Raw genomic sequence first — 24,844 nt, forward strand, 5'->3', positions numbered from 1 at the left:
TTCAGGTTTTAAAACTTTTTATTGCAATTAAAAAATTGTGCATTCCAATAATTAAAATCATGTGAACAAACTAATGGCACTCCGATTAAACTGCATTTTACAGCCTGCAGGACACCTTGGACCAGCATGATTTTTACTCTAGATTTCACAGTCGTCCCTCCCAGCTTCTTCCTTCACCAACATGCAAGTTCTTTTCCTTCCCTGCCAGCCAGACAGCCTTCGTTGTCAGTAGTTCTTTGATGTGAAAAGGGGCAGCACAGTCATTTAAACTTGATCCAACCTTGTAAGGGGCGCCTGGGTGGCTCAGTTGGTTAAACTTGATCCAACCTCTGTGCGTCTTACAAAGTTAAACAGCTAAAAGAAGAAGGCAATGCTTGTGGAATGTACAGTGCATATTGGCGGCACATGCCTCATTATGAATTGCCTGCTTGCTTCCGTTCAATCGTTTCTTTTGAAGGTAGTGGGCTTTTCTCTTGCGTTTCTGTCTTCAATTTCGACTTACCGAATTTCTCAATCTCAGCCATGTAGGGTTTGTCAGACATGGTTGCAGAGGAAGCAGAGCAAGGTGCATGAGCAAGCGAAGTCCGGTCGGCACAGTGGCCGCTGCCGAATCTTTTTTTTTCCAAAGACTTTTTTATTTGTCAGAGAGAGAAAGCACACACAAGCAGGGGGAGCGGGAGAGGGAGAAGCAGGCTCCCCGCTGAGCAGGGAGCCCAATGCCGGACTCCATTCCAGGACCCTAGGATCATGACCTGAGCCAAAGGCAAACGCTTAACCAACTGAGCCACCCAGGTGTCCCTAAACCAGTTGTGAGACACTTTAGGAAATTAATGGAATTATTAATTTTCTAATGCCATGCTCTTAAAATTAAGACAATCTCCTTATTTTTAGGTTATGCACGAAGTATTTAGGAGTGAAATGTAACATTAATAAAGATAAAATGTGGCAGGATGTTAACTAAGTCAGTCGAGGATGTGATGGACGTTTCACCATTATTTTAGTTTTCCTGTGGTTTTTAGAAATCTTCAGTACAAAAAGTTCCTGGGGAAATTTAGCTAAAAAAGACTTTAAAATACAAAAAATATTAAAAGATATTTAGGAAAATGTGAATAATCTTGGGGTGTAGGAAACATTCTATGTAGATTACATTTGATGCTATAAAAGTAAAAAACAAACTTTATATTAAAGTATAAGATAGACTAAGAAATTATTTTTGTAACCCATATGATAAATAGCCATAAACACAAAAAACTTCTACAAATTAATGAAAAATACTAGAAACTGTGCACTATTGACAGGTAATTTACAGAAAATTCAGATGACCAGTAAGCAAATGAAAGCATGCTCAGTCTACCCTATATTTAAATAAATTCAGATTAAAGCAATGACATATTTTTCATTAGAAAGACTGACAAAGGGCGCCTGGGTGGTTCAGTTGGTTAAGCGTCTGCCTTCGGCTCAGGTCGTGATCCCAGGGTCCTGGGATCGAGTCCCACATCGGGCTCCCTGCTCTGTGGGGAGCCTGCTTCTCCCTCCCCTCCCCACTTGTGCTCTCTATCTCCCTTCCCTGTTCCCTCTAAATAAAAAAAAAACAAAAAAAAAAAAAAAAAAATTTAAAAAAAAAAAAGACTGACAAAGAGCACCAAGTGCTATTAAATTAGTAGGAAAATGTGCAACTCAAACATTGTTGATGGGACTGAATGTGCTTTATCTGGAAAGTAATGTTACTATTACAATAAAAAAATAAAGGGGTATCTGGGTGGCTTAGTCGGTTAAGTGTCTGACTCTTGATTTTGGCTCAGGTCATGATCTCAGGGTCTTGGGATTGAGCCCCACGTCAGGTTCCCCGCTCAGTGGGGAGTCTGCTTGAGGATTCTCTCTCCCTCTGCCCCTCCCCCCGCCCTCTCTCTCTAATGAATCTTTTTGAAAAATACACATATTCTCTGTTCCACAAACCTGATGTAAGAATCTTACAGAAATAAAAACATATACAAATATTTATGTTTAAAGATATTCATTGACAGTTGTTTGAAATAGCAATAAAGTGAAAACAACATGAATGTTCATCACCAGAGAAACAATCTGAACATTAATACCTCTCCATATGTAGTCTTCTGCAGCTACTAACACTAAAATGAGTAAGTTAGATTTATATGTACCTGGAAAGATGTCCGTGATGTATGTTACAGGAAAGTTGCAGATTGATGTCCATACAGTGATCCTGTTTAAATATATAAATATTCACAAACAACCAAGAAAAAAAAAAGAACCATGTATAAACATGTACATTTAAACATAAAGCTACAGAAAAGTACTCATGACGCTTTTAACATGTTAGTTTAAGAAGTCAGATTTTATTTTTTTAAAGATTTCATTTATTTGACAGAGAGAGAGAGAACACAAGCAGGGAGAGCTAGCTGCAGAGGGAGAGGGAGAAGCAGACTCCCCAATGAGCAGGACCTGAGGGACACGGGGCTTGATCCCAGGACGCTAGGATCATGACCTGAGCCAAAAGCAGACACTTAACCAACTGAGCCACCCAGGTGCCCCGGGAAGCCAGATTTTCTTTTATGTATATTTGTTATAATTTCTTGTTTTGCAGGTAAATGCATTATATAATTTCAGAAGGGCAATTCAAATATGGAAAGAAAAACTACATGAAAAATACATTTAATTTCTAACTTCTTTTGAGAATAAGTAAAAAACTGTTAGAGAACAAAGTAATAGCATAATGGCCCATTTGACCATCTTTATTCCTCTATTTGTCATAAAATTCATCTTAGAAAAGAATCTCCAATTCTAGAACTTGATTTATGGATTAAATATATCAAAGTTAAAGCCATTTATTTCATTACCATGTCTTTAAAATTCCACAAACCTGTTTTCTTGGGGTTTTTTGTTAATATCTCATTAAGTTGAACTAAGAATTGGGGTAGAGGGAAGAGTAAGAAGGGACTGTGAAGGGAGATTGTTACATGGAGGAATTTCCCTTTTTTAAGAGGACAAGGGTCCTATATGTAGAAAAAGAATGGGATTGGTTTACAGAGAAAGAAACTTGCCCTCTCATAAACTTAACTGGCCTCCAGCTATAATGTTTTAGAGTTTCTACCTCTGAGGTTATTTCTCGTAGCTAGAGCAGCATTTACAAAAATAGTTCATATGCAAAAGATATTAACAGGCATTATAAGAAGGGATTCAGGGTCAAGTACGTTTGGCACATGATGGGTTAAAGTTTTAAAAAATTGCTTTACTGAAATATTATAGCCCTGATGAAATAAAATGAACTTACTGCTCCAAAAAGTGATGTGAAATATGCCACGATTTACAGTCTTTTTCAACCATAGAATCTTTTTTCCTAATATCATCTGAATCATAGTATTACTTGAAATGTACTACAGGAAATTTTAGGCTAACATATTATCTGTGGAATTCAATTAACATGGAGATATGGTCCTGAGTAAAAGAATTCAAAACAAATAATTTTAAGGTAGCACACGGTACATTACTGTTACATCATTATAAAAATATTTTTCAGATGTGACAATCATGCATTCTACTGGTGAAAGGTTTATTTATGATATAATAAATTACAAAACCTGAGCAAAACAGGCTGGTGGTACAGGTAACAACAAAGGGCTGCTGTGACTCCATAGCAATATTGCTAAATACACATGAATTATGATCCTCTAATATTTATTTAGTATGTAATGACTAACCTTTGAACTCTTAATTTGGCAAGTTGCACATAAACAGGACATTTAAGTTGTAGGTATCAATAGTTTAAAATTTGTTAAACAATAAGACATAACAATAAAAATATTAGGAGAATGTGTCTTCGCTAGACAACTTTAAGAAGAACTTCATGCCTTTTCAGAGTCAATGAATTTATAATTCAAGTAACAAAAAGGCAAATTAATAAATTAGATCATAACTGAAATCTTTGTAGAACTATTGGGACACTAGCATTGATAATTTGAACAACTAAAAAAAGCAAAAATCTTAATGTTATTTTAATTTCACCTTGGCTATTATCTCAACAGTAAGTCCTATTTGGGAATTCTCATATTGTAAGAAATAATTAAAAGCAAAATATCAAATAAAGGACCTCAAAATTTCATGATGAAAAAAAATCCCTGAAATCATTTAACAAAGTCTATCATAAACATTTTTTAAATTGAGATTTTCTGAATGCCAGAAGTTGATTCTATGCTAGTGCATTGGTCTTAAAGCAAATATTAATTTTAAAACTTGGCTATTCAGCCAAAATGTCTATACAGTGTGTTTGCACATGAACTTTTGCAGGTAGTGTATTTTCAATGAACTTTTGCAGGTAATAATACTGTATGAATTTTTAACTTAAATTTTGTACATAAGGTCCTGTAAATTAGGCCACTCTCAAAGAACCTTGAAAAACACATATTTCAAAACCATTCACTGAGAGAATTAAAATGACTTGAGGCTGCAAATAATTTTTCCATCATAATCATCTCTTCGAAATATAATTTCTAAACTCTTAAAATGTAATTAATTAATCTAGAACAGATTAAATCTTGGACATTCTTGGGGAGCGGTATTCCTTTGTATTCTTTTAATTGTCTGGTAGAGATTACTTATGTTTTATTTAGAATATTTATCATTATAAGGGAATCTGGTCTTGTTTAATTTTGACACTATGGCTATGCTACCAGCCTCAGAGAATGAGCTTCAAAAATTTTATTGGGGGAGGAAGCTGGAAAATTTTAAGTGTAAGACTACTTAGCCTAAATTTCTCAAAAACCACAAGCTACCAAATCTCAACTATGATGAAACAGATATCCCAAGTAGCCAAATGACTGAATAACCATTAAAGAAACTGAATTTATAATTGTAAAGCTCCCTAAAAATCTTCAGGCCCAAATGGTTTCACTTGCAAATTTTCATAAACATCTGAAAAATGAACACAAATTTTATACAACTTTTTTCAGAAAACAGAAAAACACTTCCCAATTCATTTTATGAGGCCAACATTATACAATACAAAGTGAGACAAAGACTAGAAGAAATAAGGAAAGGAGGGAGGAAAAGAAAGAAAGAAAATGACAATGATAGAACATCGTAATTTTAGAAAAATCTTCAACAAAATGTTAGCATATCAATTCCAAAAAGAAATTAGAAAACATGACTACATGGAATTTATTACAGGTATACAAGGACTGGTTTTATATTCAAAAATCAATCCATGTAATCCACCATATAAATAGGTTGAAGAAAAAAAATCATATAATCATACCATGTGTCCGGATAAAATCCAATATGCTTTCATGATTTTAAAAAGCCTCTCAAGAGCAGAAGGGAACTTCTTCAATTTAAAAAAGAACATCTAGGGCGCCTGGGTGGCTCAGTTGGTTAAGCGACTGCCTTCAGCTCGGGTCATGATCCCACGGTCCTGGGATCGAGTCCTGCATCGGGCTCCCTGCTCTGCGGGGAGCCTGCTTCTCCCTCTCCCACTCCCCCTGCTTGTGTTCCCTCTCTTGCTGTGTCTCTCTCTGTCAAATAAATAAATAAAATCTTAAAAAAAAAATAAAAAAGAGCATCTACATAAAGCCTACAGCTTACTTTGTACTTCATGGTGAAAGACAATGTTTCCCCCTAAGATCTGGAAAAATGCAAGAATGTCTGCTCTCACCTGTGTGATTCAACATACCACTAAAAGTTACAGCCAGCATAAGGCAAACAAAAGAAATAAAAGACACAGACTTTCCTGTCACTGTTCATAGATGACATGATTGTCTATGTAGAAAACCCCAAGGGAGGGCGCCTGGGTGGCTCAGTTGGTTAAGCGACTGCCTTCGGCTCAGGTCATGATCCTGGAGTCCCAGGATCGGGTCCCGCATCGGGCTCCCTGCTCGGCGGGGAGTCTGCTTCTCCCTCTGACCCTCCTCCCTCTCATGCTCTCTCTCATTCTCTCTCTCTCTCAAATAAATAAATAAAATCTTTAAAAAAAGAAAAGAAAAGAAAAGAAAAAACCCCAAGGAATTTACTAAAAAATGAAACAAAACCTTCCAGAATGAGTTGGTGAGTTTTGCAGCAAGGTCACAGATTACCAGATCAACATACAGATATACATTTATATAATTTGTATATACTAATGTTGAATAGTTAAAAGTTGAAATTAAAAACACCAATTAGAACTTTTCCAAAGAAAGTGAGACACTTAAGTATATACACTATAAATCATGTATAAGATCTGTATGCCAAAAATTACAAATCCTAATAAAAATTTTTTTAAAAGATGACATTAGTTTCCTCGGGCTGCCATAACAAACTACCACAAGCTTAGTGTTTTCAAACAGCAAAAATCTATTATAGTTTTGGGGAACAGAAGTTCAAAATTAAGGTATTGGCAGGGTCATGCTCTCTCTGAAGGCAGGGGGAGGATCCCTTCTTTCCCTTCTAGTTTCTAGTAGTTACTAGTAATTCTTGGTGTTCCTTGGCTTGTAGATGCATCATTCAATCTGTCTCTGGTTTCACATGGCCTTCCCTGTGTGTTTGTGTCCATATTTCCCTCTTCTTATCAGGACACGAGCCATCAGAGTAATTAGTAATCTAATCCAATATGATCTCCATCTTAACTTGAATACATCAGCAAAGACCCTATTTCCAAATTAGGTCACACTCATAAGTACTGGGAGTTACTACCTGAATATTTTGGAGAACACAAACTAACAACAATAACCTAAAAATGGAGAGACATACCAGATTCATGGATTAAAAGATTTACTAAAGGGGCGCCTGGGTGGCTCAGTCGGTTGGGCAGCTGCCTTCAGCTCAGGTCATGATCTCAGAGTCCTGGGATCAAGCCCTGCATCTGGCTCTCTGCTCAGCGGGGAGCCTGCTTCTCACTCTCCCTCTGCCTGCCGCTCTGCCTACTTGTGCTGTCTGTCAAATAAATAAAATCTTAAAAGATTTACTAAAGATACAAATTATTTCTAAACAGAATTCCTATTAAAACCTCAGCAAGATTTTGTAGATATAGGTAAGTTTATCCTAATATTTATATGAAATGGCAAAAACTAAGAATAGGTAAATCAGCTTGAAAAAGAATAAAGTAGGAGAAATCCCATTAAGACATCCTATAAAATGACAGTAATCAAGGCAGTGTGATATTGGCACAGGGACAGACACATAGATCAATGGAAGGAAATAGAACACCTTGAAGTAAGATATACATACATATATTCAATAGATTTTTGACAGAGGTACAAAAGCAATTTAATGGAGGAAAGACAGTCTTTTCAACAAATGATGCTTGAGCAAATGGACATCCATTAGCCAAAACAAACTAAGAAAGAACATTAAGCTAAAGCATACAACATACATGAAAAATTAACTCAAAATAGATTATAGACTTATGTGTAAAATGTATAAACTTATAAAAAATTTATGCAAAAACATAGGAAAAATCTTTGGAATCTGGGCTAGGCAAGGAGTCCTTAGATTTGACACCAAAGCAAAGCCATAAAAGGAAAAATTGATAAAGTAGACATTATCAAAACTGAAAACTTCTGCTCTTCAAAAGACCCTATTAAAAGGTTAAAAAAAATAAGCTATGCTTCAGGAAAAATATTCACAACCACATAGCAAAGGACTAGTATCATCTAGAATATAGAAAGTACTCTTTCAAAACCCAACAATAAAAAATAAAATTCAAAAATGAGTAAAAGACACAGGCATTTCACCAAAATGGACATACAGATGACAAGCACAGGAAAAAGTATTCAACATCATTAGTCATTAGGGGAATGCAAATTAAGACCACGAAGAGACATCACTACACACCTATCACAATGGCTAAAATAAAAAGTGATGACAACACCAAATACTGAGAAAGTCACTCATATGCTCCCGGTGTGAATGTAAAATGGTAAAGCCATTCTGAAAAATAATATGTCCATTTCTTATAAAAGAAAACATGCATTTACTCTAAGACCCAGAAATTGCACTCTTAGGCATTTATATCAGGGAAATGTAAATTATATTCACACAAAAACCTATATACAAATGTTCATATGTAGCTTTATTTGTAACAGCCATTTTCCTTAGGGTTTCCTTCTAATAAGAATTTTAATGTTCAGAACAAGGTATAACCTCACATTAATTGTATTAGGATGTTCTGTTCCAAAATCATTTATCTGATGATTAGTAAGACTGATTAAAGTGTTACCTTGTGTACTGTATTTGTAAAGTCTTCCTCTCATTTGAATTCTGTAATAATATACAATTAAAATACTGAAAAAAGGAAACCCTCAATGCACTGTTGGTGGGAATGTAAACTGATGCAATCACTGGAAAACAGTATGAAGCTTCCTCAAAAAAATTAAAAATAGAAATACCATACTATCCAGTAATTCAACTACTGGGTATTTACCCAAAGAAAATGAAAATACAAATTTGAAAAGATATATGCACCCCAATGTTTACTGAAGCATTATTTACAATAGCTAAGACATGGAAGCAACCTAAGTGTCCATCAATAGATGAATAAATAAAGAAGATGTAGTATATATATATATACAGGGAAATATTAGCTAAAGGCAGGGGGAGGATCCCTTCTTTCCTCCCCCTTAAAAAAGAATGAGGTCTTGCCATTTGCAACAACATGGATGGACTTAGAGGACATTAGGCTAAGTGGAATAAGTCAACAGAGAAAGACAAATACCATCTGATTTCACTTATATCTGGAATCTGAAACACAAAACAAACAGAATCATAAATACATAGAACTGGTGGTTGCCAGAGGGGCAGGGGCTTGAGGGTGGGTGAAATAGGTGAAGAGGATTAAGAGGTACAAACTTCCAGTTATAAAATAAGTAAATCGGACGCCTGGGTGGCTGTCAGTTAGCGACTGCCTTCGGCTCAGGTCATGATCCCAGGGTCCTGGGATCGAGCCCCACATCAGACTCCCTGCTCAGCAGAGAGCCTGCTTCTCCCTCTCCCTGCCACTCTGCCTACTTGTGCTCTCTCTCTAGCTCTGTTAAATGAATAAATAAAAAATCTTTTAAAAAAATAAAACAGAGTAAGTAAATCACAGGGATGAAAAGTACAGCACAGTTAATAGATCATAGTCAATAATAATATTGTAACAATGTTGTATAAAGACAGACGGTAACCACACATATTGTGGTCAGTATTGAGTAAGGTACAGAACTGTCAAATCACTATGGTGTATACCTGAAACTAATATAACATTGTACGTCAACTACACTTCAATTGAGAAAAAAGAAAGATGACTCGAACCCAGAAGGAAAACAAAATTTTTTTAAATACTGAATAATAAAATTTCAATAACTAATGTTTATTAAGTATAATCTAGTTATTAGACACTGCTTCAAGGCTTTATATGTATTTATGTCTTTAAATCATTATAATGAGAATATTTAATGTTTAATAAATGAAAAAACTAAAGCAACAGGGGTTAACTAACTTTCCCAAAGGAACACACATGTAGTAAACAGTGGGACTCAGATCATGCTAAACAAGAGAACGATGCCAAACAAGAAAACCCTATATTTTATGGTTGTACTCTCGTATGAATTCACTAATGCCTAACAAAGATTGAAATATGATGGAAACTGATTCTCCATTATATTAATCTAGCCTTTCCTTGTTTGAATTTTCTGAGTCATTACCTATGAGTGAAAGTAAAGGATTCCCACTTTCATGATTTGAATTATCTGATATTCCAAAGCTGAGTGCCAATGGGCAGATAAAAGATTTAAAAAATTTGTGTTTTCATAAAGTTTTTCTCAATTATGAAGTTTATGATGTTGAGTAAGGTGTGAGTGACGTCTAAAGTCCTTACCACATTCATTACACTTATAAGGCTTTTCACCAGAATGAATTCTCTGATGTTGAGTAAGTTGTGAGCCACGATTAAAGGCCTTCCCACATTCATGACATTTGTATGGTTTCTCACCGGTATGAATTCTCTGGTGCTGAGTAAGATGTGAACCACGAATAAAGGCTTTCCCACATTCATTACACTCATAGGGCTTCTCACCAGTATGAACTCTCTGATGGTAAGTTAGCTGTGAGCCACGAATAAAAGCCTTACCACATTCCTTACATTCATATGGTTTCCTACCAGAATGAGAAATCTGATGTAGAGTAAGTTGTGAGGCACAAATAAAGATCTTCCCACACTGCTTACATTCACAGGGATTCTCACCTGTATGAATTCTCTGATGTTGAGTCAGTTGTGAGCTATAAATAAAGGTCTTCCCACACTCTTTACATTCATAGGGTTTCTCACCAGTATGAATCCTCTGATGCTGAGTAAGATGTGAGCCACGAATAAAGGCTTTCCCACATTCCTTACATTCAAAAGGTTTTTCTCCAGTGTGAATTTTTTGATGTTCAGTAAGTTGGGAGCCACGAATAAATGATTTCCCACATTCTTGGCATTCATAGGGTTTCTCACCAGTATGAATCCTCTGATGTCGAATAAGCTGTGAGCCATAGTTAAAGGCCTTTCCACATTGCTTACATTCATGTGGTTTCCTACCTGTATGAATCCTCTGATGTTCAGTAAGTTGTGAGCCACGAATAAAGGACATCTCACAATCTTTACATTTATAGGGTTTTTCACCAGTATGAAGTCTGTGATGTAGAGTAAGCTGTGAGCCATAACTAAAGGCTTTCCCACATTTCTTACATTCATAAGGTTTCTCACCTGTATGAATTCTCTGATGTTCAGTAAGTTGGGAGCCACGAATAAAGGCCTTTCCACATTCTTTACATTGATAGGGTTTCTCTGCAGTATGAACTCTCTGATGGTAAGTAAGTTGAGAGCCACGAAAAAAGGCCTTACCACATTCATTACATTCATAGGGTCTTTCACCAGTATGAATTCTTTGATGTTGGGTAAGATGAGAGCCACGAATAAAGGCCTTCCCACACTCTTTACATTTATAAGGTTTCTCCCCAGTATGAATTCTTTGATGATAAGTAAGCTGTGAGGCACAAATAAAGGCTTTTCCACATTCCTTACATTCATAGGGTTTCTTAACATGAACTCTCTGATGGTAAGTAAGTTCTGAGCCCCAAATAAAGGCCTTTCCACATTCTTTACATTCACAGAATTTTTCATTGGAATGACCCTTCTGATGTTCTGTAAGTTGAAAGCCACGGATAAAGTATTTTCTGCATGCTTTACATTCATAGGATTTCTCCAGAAAATGAATTCTTCGTTTTAATGTAAGGGATGTGGTCTGGCTAAAATTGGGAATTTCTTTACAAGTGATTAAAAGTTGCCTGAAAAGTCCCTCTTTATTTCCTAATTGACTTTCAATCTGGTCTTTGCATTCCCTATCATCTTGAAAACTTTTACACTCACACTTATGTCTTGTGAGCTGTTCTATTATCTCCCATTGAGATGATTCTATTTCATAAATTCCTCTCTTTGAGGACAGCTTTTTGGTCTCACACCTGGATTCCCAGTCTGTAAGGTAACAAGAAAGTAAATGTTACTTTCATATTCCTTGAAAAATAAAACCTCTAAGGTAGTAAGAGTAGACTCAAACTGAACATCATACTCATGTCAATGGAACCAATGAAGCAGAAAAGAAAAATCCAGAAACAGTGCAAATTTAGTATACAATAAAGCTGGCAGCTCAAATCAGTAGGAAAAACATGAACTCTTTTTAATAAATGAAATTATAAACATATGGGTAGACATATAGAAAAAAGATAAAATTTTATTAATTCCTCATATCGTACAGTTGGACAAATTCCAAGTGGATCAGATGTCCATACTTACAGAAATGAAAACATATAAATAATTAGAATAAAACTTGAGTGAGACTTCTTCCATAAACTAGGAATGGGGAAAAATTTCCTAATCATAATTTGATAAAAATGACCACAATATAGTTAAAAAAAAAGTTGGCATGTCAAAAACAGGATAGGGTAAGTAAAATGACAAATATTTGCAAAGTTGCATTATGCCTATTATATACCTAATATATAAACAGTTTCTAAAATTAGACTAAAAAGAAAAAGACTACTATATAAAACTGGGCACCAGCACTATAAAAAAATGGATTAGGAAAATGGACAGTTGATAGAAAAGTAATGTAAATAGCTTTCAACCATATGAAAATATACTCAAATTTGCTTATAAGATAAATGCAAATTAAAGCTACACAGAAGTGAGGATATGGAGAAAATGGAAGTCTCATAGCTTGCTGATGGGAATGCAAAATGGTACAGCTGCTTTGTAAAACAGTTTTGCACTTCCTCGAGAAGTTAACATAGAGTTGCCATTTTACCCTGCAATTTCACTCCAAGTTATATGCCCAACAGAAGTGTCCAACATAGAATTACCACATAACCCAGAAATCCCACTCATAGGTATAGAGCCAAGAGAACTGAAAACACATGTCTATATAAAAAACTTGAATACAATGTTCATAACATTATTCATCATAAGCATAAGGTGGAAATAACTCAAACATCCACTGATGAATGGATAAATAAAATATGGTATATCCTTACAATAGAATGCTTGGCAATAAAAATACTGACACATGTTACAACATGAATGAACTTTGAAAATATTATGCTTAGTGAAATAAGCCAGTCACAAAAGACCACATATTGTATGATTCCTTTTATACGAATTGTCCAGAATAGGCAAATCCATACAGACAGAGCAATAGCTGCACAGGGCTGAGGGGTAGACAGAGAAACATGGGGAATGGCTACTATTGGATACTGGTTTCTTTTTGGGGTGATAAAAATATCCAAAATTGTGGTGATGGCTGTATGAGACCGTGAATACATAAAAATCATCACTGTTTGCTATAAATGGGTAAACTGTATGTCATGTGAAATATATCTCAGTAGTTCTAAAAAACTACACTGGCATGCTATGAAACCTTTTAGAATAGGAAATTTCCAAATGTGACATCATATACTGTTAGCAAGGCTGTAAGGAAATTGGTACTTATATACATTGCTAGTAAGAATATGAATGATAGAGGGCGCCTGGGTGGCTCAGTTGGTTAAGCGACTGCCTTCGGCTCAGGTCATGATCCTGGAGTCCCGGGATCGAGTCCCGCATCAGGCTCCCTGCTCGGCAGGGAGTCTGCTTCTCCCTCTGGCCCTCCCCCCTCTCATGTGCTCTCTCTCATTCTCTCTCTCTCAAATAAATAAATAAAATCTTTAAAAAAAAAAAAAAGAATATGAATGATAGAAACCCTATGAAAGGAAATATGGCAGTATTTAGCACAATTACATGTATGATTTGATCTAACAACTCCACTTCTGTGAAATCAATCCCAAAATTGCATTAGCAAAATGTCAAAAGTCTGCTGCAAAAGGGTTTCACTGAAGCATAATGTGTTACAGCAAAAGATTAAAAATTACCCAATTGTCCACTGGTAAGTGGCTGATGGAAGTAATTCATGGTTTAGCCACATTACAGAATACCATGCAGCAGTTAAGAAAGGGAATATAGGGGCACCTGGTGGCTCAGTTGGTTAGGCTTTTGCCTTGGCTCAGGTCACGATCTAGGGTAATGGGATCGAGCCCCACATCAGGCTCCCTGCTCAGCGGGGAGGCTGCTTCTTCCTCTCCCTCTGCCTCTCCCCTCCGCTTGTTCTCTCTCCCAAATACATAAATAAAATCTTAAAAAAATACATTGTTAATTGTGAGGAAATGTGGACAAAAGTATGTAGAGTTATGCCTTTTATCTTAGGAAGGAGAGACAGGAAGAGGAAGTATGCATGTATAACATACATTTGTTTTTATTTTTTAAAAGGGGGGATGGATTGTAGGGTGGGGAAGGAACAGGTGGAGGGGCAGGGATAGAAGTCAGACTTCTTTCAATACAACTTGTTTTGTAAATTTGACTTTGGAGGTATATAAATATTTTCTGTAATTATAAAACAAATTATAACAAGAACAGCTTAAAAGTAGAAAATACTGAATTAAAAAAAAAACAGTATTTACAATTATTGGAATAACCACACAAGGAAACTATTTCAAATAACTTTCAAACATAGTAATTTGACTGTGAAATACATCCTACAAGGGGGCGGAAAAAAAAGAATTGCCAAAACAATTGTCTCAAACTGTTCTGAGTAATCATACTGTTGGTAGTAATGTTGATCTTATTTTAGAGAGTTGTTTGTATAATGTAGAATAAAATAAGTAAATATGATATTCCAATCCTATCATTTTTAGTGTTCATGATAACCAGGACTCTTGGCATGGGAGAAAATGGACACAGAGGTAAGATCTTTAAAAGGGTTAAATAAAAAGCTTACAATTAGCTGACCATATAGTTGTGGGCCCATTTCTGGGTTCTCTATTCTGTTCCACTGATCTGTGTGTCTGTTTTTGTGTCAGTACCACATGTCTAGATGACTAAAGCTTTGTAATACAGCTTGAAATCCAGAACTGTGATGCCTCCAGTTTTTTCTTTTTCAGAATTGCTTTGGTACAGCGAAGGAAACAATTGACAGAACTATAAGGCAGCCTATGGAATGGGAGAAGATATTTGCATATGACATATCTGATAAAGGGTTCGTATCTAAAATCTATAAAGCACTTATCAAACTCAACCAAAAAACAAATAATCCAGTTAAGAAATGGGCAGAAGATATGAATGGACACTTTTCCAAAGAAGACATCCAGATGGCTAACAGAAACATGAAAAGATGCTTAACATCATTCATCATCAGGGAAATACATATCAAAACACGATGAAATACCACCTCACACCTTTCAGAATGGCTAAAATTAACAACACAAGAAGCAACAGGTGTTGGTGAGTATGCAGAGAAAGGGGAACCCTTTTGCACTGTTGGTGGGAACGCAAACTGGTGCAACCACTCTGGAGAACAGTTTGGAGGTTCCTCAAAAAGTTAAAAATAGAACTACCCTATGATTCAGCAATTGCATTCATTACTAGGTATTTACCCAAAGGATACAAAAATACAGATTTGAAGGGGTACATGTTCTCCAATGTTTATAGCAACATTATCAATAGTAACCAAACTATGGAGAGAACCCGAATGTCCATCAACTGTTGAATGGATAAAGAAGATGTGAAGATATATATATGTATATACACACACACACACACACACACACAATTATATATATAATTATATATATAAAAATCCCCTGTACTCTACCTAGCCCTTCCTCCTCCCCAAATCCAGGCAACTACTGATTGTTACTAACTCCACTATTTGCCTCTTCCAGAATGTGATATAGTTGGAATCATAAAGTGTGTAAATTCTTCAAACTGGCTCCTTTCACTTAACAAGTTGCTAAGCATTTAAGGTTCCTTCATGTCTTTTCATGACTCAATAGCTAATTTATTTTTCACTGCTGAATAATAGTCCTTTGTATGGATGAACCATTCACCTATTGAAGGACATCTTGGTTGCTTTCAAGTTTTGGAAAACTTTTATAAACACTTATGTGCAGGTTTTTGTAAAACAAAAGTTTTCAATTTATTTGGGTAAATATCTAGGAGCACAATTACCGGATCATACAGTAGGACTATGTTTAGTTACATAAGAAAGTGCCAAACTGTCTTCCAAAATGGCTGTACAAGGGGCACCTGGGTGGCTCTGTCAGTTAAGTGTCACTTTTTTTTTTTTTTTTAAGATTTTATTTACTTATTTGACAGAGAGATACACAGTGAGAGAGGGAACACAAGCAGGGGGAGAGGGAGAGGGAGAAGCAGGCTTCCTGCTGGGCAGGGAGCCCGATGTAGGGCTCGATCCCAGGACCCTGGGATCATGACCTGAGCCGAAGGCAGACGCTTAACGACTGAGCCACCCAGGCGCCCAAGTGTCTGACTCTTGATTTCAGCTCAGGTCATGATCTCAGGGTCATGATATTGAGCACTACATTGGGCTTGGCACTCATCGTGGAGTCTACTTCAGATTGTCTTCCTCTGCCCCTCTCCCCCCTCCCCTGCTCATACTCTCTCTAAAACAAAACAATACATACAACCACACAAAACAAAGTGGCCGTACCATTTTGCATTCCTGCCAACAGTGAAAGTGAATTCCTGTTACCCCACATTATTGACAACATTTGGAGCTATCAGTGTTTCGGATTTTAGTCATTCTAAAAAATGTATAGTTATGTCTCATGGTTGTTTAAATTTTTAATACCCTAATGACATATGACACTGAGCAACTTTTCATATACTTATTTACCATGAGTTTATCTTCTCTAGTGAGGCATCTGTTCAGATCTCTTGGCCTCATTTAAATTGGGTTGTTTGTTATTGTTGAGTTTTAAGAATTCTTTGTATATTTTATACGTAAGTTCTTTACCAGATATTTGTTTAACAAAGATTTTTCTCCCAGTTCATGGCTTGTCTTCTCATTCTCATAACTTTCACACAGCAGAAGTTTATAATTTTAATGAGCACCAATTTTTAACTTTTTTTGTTCATGATTATATTTTTGGTGTTTATATAAAAACTCATTCTGTGCCCAAAATCACCTAGATTTTTCCCTCTGTTATCTTCTACAAGTTTGTATGTTTGTCTTTCATAAAATTTTCAGCTATTGTTTCTTCAAATATTGTCTCTTTTTCTCTCCTCTTTCTGGGACTCCCACAATGCATGTTTGGCTGCTTCATGGTGTCCCACAGGTCCCTTCAGCTCTGTTCATTTTCCTTCAACCTTTTTTCTTTCGAATCCTCAGACTGAATAATTTCTGTTGTCCTATCTTCAAGTTTGCTGATTCTTTCTGCCTGCTCAAACCTGTCTTTGAATCCCTCTAGTGAATTTTTCATTTGGGTTTTTGTACTTTTTAACTCCAGAATTTCTTTTTGGCATCTTCTTAGGTTTTCTATTTCTTTACTGATGTTTCCATTCTGTTCATATATAGTTTTAGCAACTTTCTCCACATCTTCCTTCCTTTAGTTGTCTATCTTTAAGCCAGTTGTTAATTTTAACCTCTGTGTCTAGTATATATGCCATCAGGTCTTTTTCAGGAACAGTTTCTGTTGGTTTATTTTCCTTTGAATGGGCCATATTTTCCTTGTTTCTTTGTATGTCTTATGATTTTTTGTTAGAACACTGGACATTTTACATAATTCTAATAATAATGTGGTAACTCTAGAAATCAGATTCTCTCCCTTCCCCAGGGTTTGCTAATTTTTGTTACTGTTTTTGTTGTTTTGATCGTTATAGGCTTCGGTGCTGAGGACCGCCCTCTGGTATAAACTTAAGGTCTTGAGGTCTTTTCTGAGCCTTTGTCTGGGTACCATGGTCCCTTTCTAACTTTCCCATATATGCAGTTGTTTTTGAATGTCCTAGTCTTTAATATCTGGCTCCCAAGTGGGAAAGAGAAAAATGAACACAATGAATAAAGGGGTGCCAGCCTGTTAAATCCCCTGGAAGTCACTTCAGCAAGAGGGGGAGGGACTTGCAGCAACTGGGGAGGTGTAACAATGGCCACTTCTCCTTTGTCTACAGCTGTGATCAGGACATTATTAGGAAACATAATGAGAAAACTCAATATTGTAAATATGTCAATTTTCTCCCAAAATGACCTGTAGATTCAATGCAATCTTAATCAAAATCCCAACACATTTAAAGGGAGAAGGCTGTCAAGCTAATTAGAAAGACATGAGACCATGAAGAGTGATGACATTCTTAAAGAGAAGATGAAAATATTTTCCCCACTAGGTAGCAAGATGCATTAAAAGCAAGTATAATTAAAATAATGTGGTATTATCACAGGCTTAAATATAAAGTCCAAAAATATGCCCACATAAAAAAGGAAATTATATTTATAATTATATTTATATTATATGTTTTTACATGTATAATATATATTATGTATATTTTATTATATTATTTATGTTATATTTATATTATAATTATAAAAGCAGCACTTTAGTGGGGAGAAAATAAAATTTACAATTAATCTTGCCAAGACAACTACAAAAAACCAGACCCCTATTTGACAGACCATGAGAAAAATCAACTATAGGTAGGATAAAAATCTCAATGTGGAAGTCAACACTAAAAAGCTATTTAAAAATACTTATATAGGGGCGCCTGGGTGGCTCAGTTGTTAAGCGTCTGCCTTCGGCTCAGGTCATGATCCCAGGGTCCTGGGATCAAGTGCCGGGTAGTCTGCTTCTCCCTCTCCCATTCCCCCTGCTTGTGTTCCCTCTCTCACTGTGTCTCTCTCTGTCAAATAAATAAATAAAAATCTTTAAAAATTTTAAAAATTAAAAAAAAATTTTTTTTAATTAAAATACTTATATAGAAGAATATATTCATGAATGAAAGGTACAGAAGGACTTTTTTTTTTTTTTTTTTTTTTTTTTTGAGAGAAAGAGGGCTAGCAGGTTGGGGGGAAGAGAGAGAATCTTAAGTAGGCTCCATGCTCAGCATGGAGCCCAGACCAGGGCTCCATCTCATGACCCTGAAATTGTGACCAGAGCTGAAATCAAGAATCAGATGCTCAATCAACTGAGCCACCCAGGTGCTACCTGAAGGATATTTTGTAATACCTCACAAAAAATATCCATCATAAAGGAAAAAATTAATAATTCTACTACTTTAAAATTAGGAACTTTTATTCATCAAAAGATTCTAGAAAAAGAGTGAAAAGCCAAGCCACACAGCAAAAGATATCTGAAACACAAATATAGTAACTACAATATATTTTTAAAAAACCCATCTAATCAGTAAGAGAAAAATTAACAAATCAAGAGAAAAATAAGCCAAAGACATGAACAGGAATCTACAAAAGAAAAGTTCTAAACAGCCAATAAGTATATAAAAAAACAGCCCAAACTCATTAGTAATCAAGGAGATGGAAATAAAATTCCAATGACAGATACAAACCCACGAGATTCGCAAAACTTTTAAAATCTGCACTCAAGGATATGGTGCCACCAAATTCTCATATACTATTGGTAGGGGTGTACATGGGTATAATTACTTTGGAACACAGCTTGACATTATCTAGTAAAATCAAGGATACACATATCTTCTGACCTGGCACTTTTTTTTTTTTTAAAGATTTTATTTATTTATTTGAGAGACAGAGAGAATGAGAGACAGAGAGCATGAGAGGCAGGAAGGTCAGAGGGAGAAGCAGACTCCCTGCCGAGCAGGGAGCCCGATGCGGGACTCGATCCTGGGACTCCAGGATCATGACCTGAGCCGAAGGCAGTCGCTTAACCAACTGAGCCACCCGGGCGCCCTGACCCGGCACTTTTATTCTTAGATATCCCAGGGAACCTCATGCTCAGGTATAGGAGTAAACATGTCAAGTGACATTTATCGCATCATTATTTATAAGAGCCAAATTAGAAATGACCCAAATTTTAACCAAGAATATACTGAAAGTTAATAACCAAGAGTTAATTTTGGTATATTCAAACAATGGAATTCTTACAAAAATGAATGAACTAGAGCCACCAATATGGACGACTCTCACAAATATAATAATAAATGAAAGGAGCATGACACAAAAGAATACGTACAATATGATGTCACTCACCTAAATTCTAAAATGGGCAAAATTAAATAATACTTTCTGAAATGTATACATAGGTCATAAGTATATATATTCAGAGGGTGTTTCTGGAGTCCTGGCAACATTCTGTTTCTTGTCATGGGTGGTTATTCATCACACTATACGTATGTTTAATGCACTTTCCTGTATATTTCACTATAAATTTTTAAAAATCATGGGGCTGATTTTTTAAATGTTAGCAATACTCCCTAAATGAAAATTCTGTAAATAATTAGGATTCCCCTAATGCTCCCTGTAAGGACCCAGAGCAAATTTGGAACCTGATTTTTGTATTCTTCTCCTTTCAACTGAAGAAGTTTAAGTTGGCCCAGTGTGGTAGAACAAGAAGTGAGGAGATGGCAATCCATATAAAAAATTAGACTAAGAGATACCAAAATTATTAAATGAGTCTGGCATCAATTAGAGATCAAAGGGATTATTCTATGTCTAAAGTATTAAATCTGTTAATCTAATTTTTAAATTAAGTAATTTCTTGGGCATGCCTTAAAATTATCCAGCAAGGAAGAGAAAAGTTACCCAGCAATGGCTATACCTGTAGCTGAAAGAGGCAAGGGAGAATGGGAGATGAGGAAGTATAGATAATTCACGGCTATCAAGGAGGGCAAAGTAACAGAATGGAAAATGTAACATCAAGAACAAGTTTTTTTTAATATGGAAGACATTACACTATGTGGTTGAGGTGGTAGTACAAGAATAAGTTAGTTGAAAAGTTAAAAAAATAGCTGTCAGGGCACCTGGATGTGTCAACTGGTTGGGAGTCCAATACTTGGTTTTGGCTCAGGTCATGATCTGGTGGTGGCGGGATCGAGCCCAGCCCCATTTGGGCTCCAGACTCAGCAGGGAGTCTGCTTGAGATTCTCCCTCTCCCTCTGCCCCTCTCCCTGCTCGCATGCTCTCTCTCTCTCTCTCTAAAATAAATAAATAACCCATTAAAAAAAAGTAGCTGTCAAAGAGAGTGAATGTTTGAAACAGATTTGGGGCTGGTTAATTACAAGGTTTATGTATCACTTAGGGGAGTGAATAAGTGAAGGAATTTGGTGGAGAAAGATCATTTGAAATGAGGTTAAGGAATTGAGAATTAAGATGTATTATTTCTTTTAAGATTTTATTTATTTGTCAGAGAGAGAGAGAGAGTGCGCGCGCATAAGCAGGGGGAGTGGCAGGCAGAGCAGGCAGAGGGAGAAGCAGGCTCCCCATTGAGCAAGGAGCCCAATACAGGACTCGATCCCAGGATCCTGGGATCATGACCTGAGCTGAAGGCAGACACTTAACTGACTGAGCCACCCAGGCGTCCCAAGATGTATTATTGTAAGGATACAGAAGTCACCAACGATGGTGAGAGGTATAGTGGAGAAGAGAAAGTCAGTGGGCCAAGAGTTCTGATCTTCAGTCTATTCAAGGAGAGGATATTGGTAAATGATATGACAAGAACACATACTGGGTGGTTCAGTCTCTGAAGTGCTTTAAAGGAGCTGGGGACTTTGATAATGGAAAATAATGGACTGTGGGATAAGACAAAGCAAGAACCATTATCAAGTACTCTAAGGGAAATTTGTATATTCATGGCACAGCTAAAGTGCTCACTTAAAGCCAAAAGGTGAAAGGAGTAGTCAAAGAGTCTAAAGATCATATGGGATATTTCTTTTTTTTTTTTTTTAAAGATTTTATTTATTTATTTGACAGAGAGAGACACAGCGAGAGAGGGAACACAAACAGGGGGAATGGGAGAGGGAGAAGCAGGCTCCCTGCAGAGCAGGGAGCCCGATGTGGGACTCGATCCCAGGACCCTGGGATCATGACCTGAGCCGAAGGCAGTCGCTTAACCGACTGAGCCACCCAGGTGCCCAATATGGGATATTTCTTAAAAAGTTTCAAACAGTATGATGGAAGAGATTTGGGTGTTGAGAAAGAGTGGGGAATTAAGTCTGACTGGAAATATATGGTGAAAGAGTTCAGCTGCTGATTGGTGCCCTGGAAAGCTTGGACTTCCGGACCTGAGTGAGGTAACTGAAGGTGTAAGACAAACAGGAATTGGTCCTAAAAAACCTCTTAGGGGAATGTGGGTAATTTTGTTAATGGGAATTGGTCTCTAAGAAAACAGTTCTAATGGTAAGAAAAATACTGCCATGTTAGTACAGGAAGTGATCTTGTTTCCCTTAAATTCTGCTGGAGGCCTGTCAGGGGCTGGTCTTACCAAGAGCACACAAGATTTTGAAGGCTCACTTAAATCAGAGGCACACTGAGTTCTGCAGATCTCCTTTACAGATGTGTTGCAGCCAAAGAGTGATGGTCTTACTATTATAAAATTATAGCTTGGAAATGACTGTAAGAAAACCTAAAAGATCATTACTGAGAATTTGATCAGGAAAGAATTCTCAGGATATAATGATATATAGGCTGAGACCTAAAGAAGCACAGCAGGTAGTCAGGTGAGTAGGGCATTCCAGGCAGAGTGAGTGACATAAGGGGGTGGAGCACAGGTACTAGACATGTAGATACTAGATGTATCTGAGATAATGAATGAAGGCTCCTGTGGCTGGAGTCCAATGAGAAAGGGGAGAGATATCTAAGGTAGGGTTATAAAAACCTTCAGAAGCCAGGTTAGGTAAGGCTTTCTAGTTTTGATTTTATCCATTGTGTGATCTGATTTGTATTTTTTAAAAATATTACTCTGGCTACTGTGTCAAAACCAGTTAGAAGGGTACTGCAATAGCCCAGATCAGAGGGAGTATAGGCTTAAAGGGTTGCTAGTGGATATGAGAGCACACAGAATCAAGAGAGATTTAGTTAAAAGAAATCATCAGGAAAAACGTGATTGTATGGTAGTCACAGCATAGAGTGGCCCCTAGAATGTCTGCCAGCTTTCTGACTAGAGCTATTCACAAGGTTCTAGTTTGAAATCTGTCTACACTTCAAAATGCAGCACTATAGTTATCCCATTTGTACTAATTTTTCTTCCATAAATTTATCTCTTATTGAGAACTTAGAATAATATAATTGCATTCAATATTCCAAATCTTCTCAACCATCTTATCAGTTAGGTGTTCTTTTCCTTTTAAACTATGAGGAAATGGGACGAGGGAGTCAAGCCTGGTAAAGTAATTTGCTTAAGACAAAAGCTGCCACTAAAACTCTGGTCTAAGTAATTACAGTTCTTCCAATCATCCCCTATACTATAATACTATATTACCTCCCATTCCCCTCTCTTCTCTTCTATCTGAACCAATGTACAGCTTTCTTTTCCCTCATTACCAAATTCAATGATCAATTCTCAGTCCTCAACTTACTCATGTTCCCTTATAAGAAAGAGGGCTGCCCCCCCCCTTTTTTTGAGAACATCATTTCTTTTTTTTTTTTTTAATGTTATGTTAGTCACCATACATTACATCAGATGCTGCCCTTCTTAAATACCTTTTTTCCACTTGGCTTCTGAGATACAACATTTTCTTTATTTTCCTATTAGCTCACTAACTATTCCTTCTCAGTCTCCTTTGCTGGACCTTCCCCTTCTTTCTAACTAAAATACAGACTGGATTAGGGTCCTTCTCTTTTTAAACTATTATATAACTTCATAAATTATTTCTTCCAAGTCTAAGGTTTAAATTCTACTTATACATACATTATTTCTTTCCAGGTTCTTTCTTGATTTCTTCCTAGTTCTAATAGATAATCCTAAAGTATCATGAACAAAACAGAATTCGTGAACACCTGTCTTTCCCAACTAAGAAAAAGATGTCCAATTGCTCAGGCATAAATCTAGTAAGTTATCCTGGATTTCTCTTTCATCACACATCACTTCCAACTAATCAGCAAGAGGCACCGCCTTTAAAATCTGATCAGAATCTGACCCCTTCATGTCACCTTCACTTATTACTGCCCTCATCTAAGACACCATAATTTCTAATCTGGACTAAAAAATGGCTTTCCAACTGGTCTTTCTGTTTCACTCTTGCTCCCATTTTATTTTCTATACAGTATCCACAGTAGTCTTTGAAAATAACAAGTTTAATCATGTCACGCTCCTGCTTTATATCAGCCAATCATTATTGCAGTTTCAATGTAATCCCAATTCTTTGTCATGGCATACAGGTCCCTACGTGACCTAGCCCCACCACCTCTCTGACCTCATTTTCAACTTTTATTCTCCCTCACTAACTGGATGAAAAATATAGGTAAAATTGTTATCACTGGAGGAGGGCTATTCAAACAAAGTTTGAAAATACAGGGGAATGTGAAAGAAAAACAAGGAAGTAGTAATTGGGGTGAAGAAGGGGTTTCCTTTGGTAACTGATGCTAAAACCGTTTTGCCTTCCAGTATTCAAGCTTCTACTCCACAGGCCTTGGTTTGGTCTTCTCAGCTAACATCTCAAAGTTGTAGCCAACAAATTAAGCGATTTGACTGTTCTCAACAATGGCCTCCCCTTGTCTGACCATCTCTGACTCACCTGAACTCTGACTTCTTGTCACATCCTGCACAACCTTCCAGGGCTCTTTCCCTTGCTTCAATAAGGAAAGCACATCTGCTTTAGAAATGGAAAATCCTGCTTAAAAGAATGGGAAAAGATATGATTATACTCTGCTTGCCCAGAATTAAAATTGAGTCCACTGTTCATCAAGTAAGGTCAATTACAGAAAGACTGGGGGGGGGAGGGGCACCTGGGTGGCTCAAGGTTAAGTGTCAGCCTTCGGCTGCAGTCATGATCTCAGGGTCCTGGGATTGAGCCCTGCATTGGGCTCCTTACTCAGTGGGGAGTCTGCTACTCCCTCTCCCTCTGCCCCTCCCCCACCTCGTGCACTCACGTGCTCTCTCTCTGTTGCTCTCTCATTCTCAGATAAATAAATAATATTTTAAAAAAGATTTAGAGGAAGGATATCTGAAGAACAGAGAAGATAAAGGTACTCAATGGAACTGTCCATTTTAAAGTTTATAAGCCACAAATAACTTAGTTGGGACTAGGGTTCTGAAATTCAGCTAGGTACTTGAAATATTTCCCAAATTTCACAAAGACTATAGTCGAATTATTGGGACCAGACAAACTTACCCAGTGAGACCAGGTTGCTATAGTTTTCCAACATCACATCTCTGTACAAATCTTTCTGTTCCAAGTCCAGGCACTCCCACTCCTCCTGAGAGAAGTCTACGGCCACATCCTTGAACAACACCAACCTCTGAAATGACAAGCCCAAGTGTTAAAGGCAAAATAAAGGAATATTTTTTAGAAGTAATGAGAGGAGCGCGCACACACACACACACACACACACAGTAA

The 24,844-nt window shown here is 36.7% G+C and overlaps 2 protein-coding genes across 2 annotated transcripts in view; both read right to left on the minus strand.

Annotated features, from left to right (window-relative positions):
• Positions 1-206: 206 nt before the first annotated feature.
• Positions 207-1,489, minus strand: LOC118022882 (thymosin beta-4-like). Its single transcript, XM_035023853.1, has 2 exons — positions 328-1,489; positions 207-280 (listed from the first exon to the last, which is right to left on the minus strand). Exon 1 carries the CDS (start codon positions 540-542, stop codon positions 414-416), a length of 129 nt encoding a protein of 42 aa, XP_034879744.1. The 5' UTR covers positions 543-1,489; the 3' UTR covers positions 207-280; positions 328-413.
• An 8,170-nt stretch (positions 1,490-9,659) lies between these two features.
• Positions 9,660-24,844, minus strand: part of LOC118022885 (zinc finger protein 420-like) — a 60,035-nt gene continuing 44,850 nt past the window's right edge. The window contains 1 exon segment of the mRNA XM_035023856.1: positions 9,660-11,093. Within this exon segment, the coding sequence (XP_034879747.1) occupies positions 9,669-11,093 (1,425 nt within the window). The 3' untranslated portion in view covers positions 9,660-9,668.

This window comes from Mirounga leonina, unplaced genomic scaffold (genome assembly GCF_011800145.1).
Source record: "Mirounga leonina isolate KUSES-001 unplaced genomic scaffold, KU_Mleo_1.0 Mir_177, whole genome shotgun sequence".
Lineage (NCBI taxonomy): Eukaryota > Metazoa > Chordata > Mammalia > Carnivora > Phocidae > Mirounga > Mirounga leonina.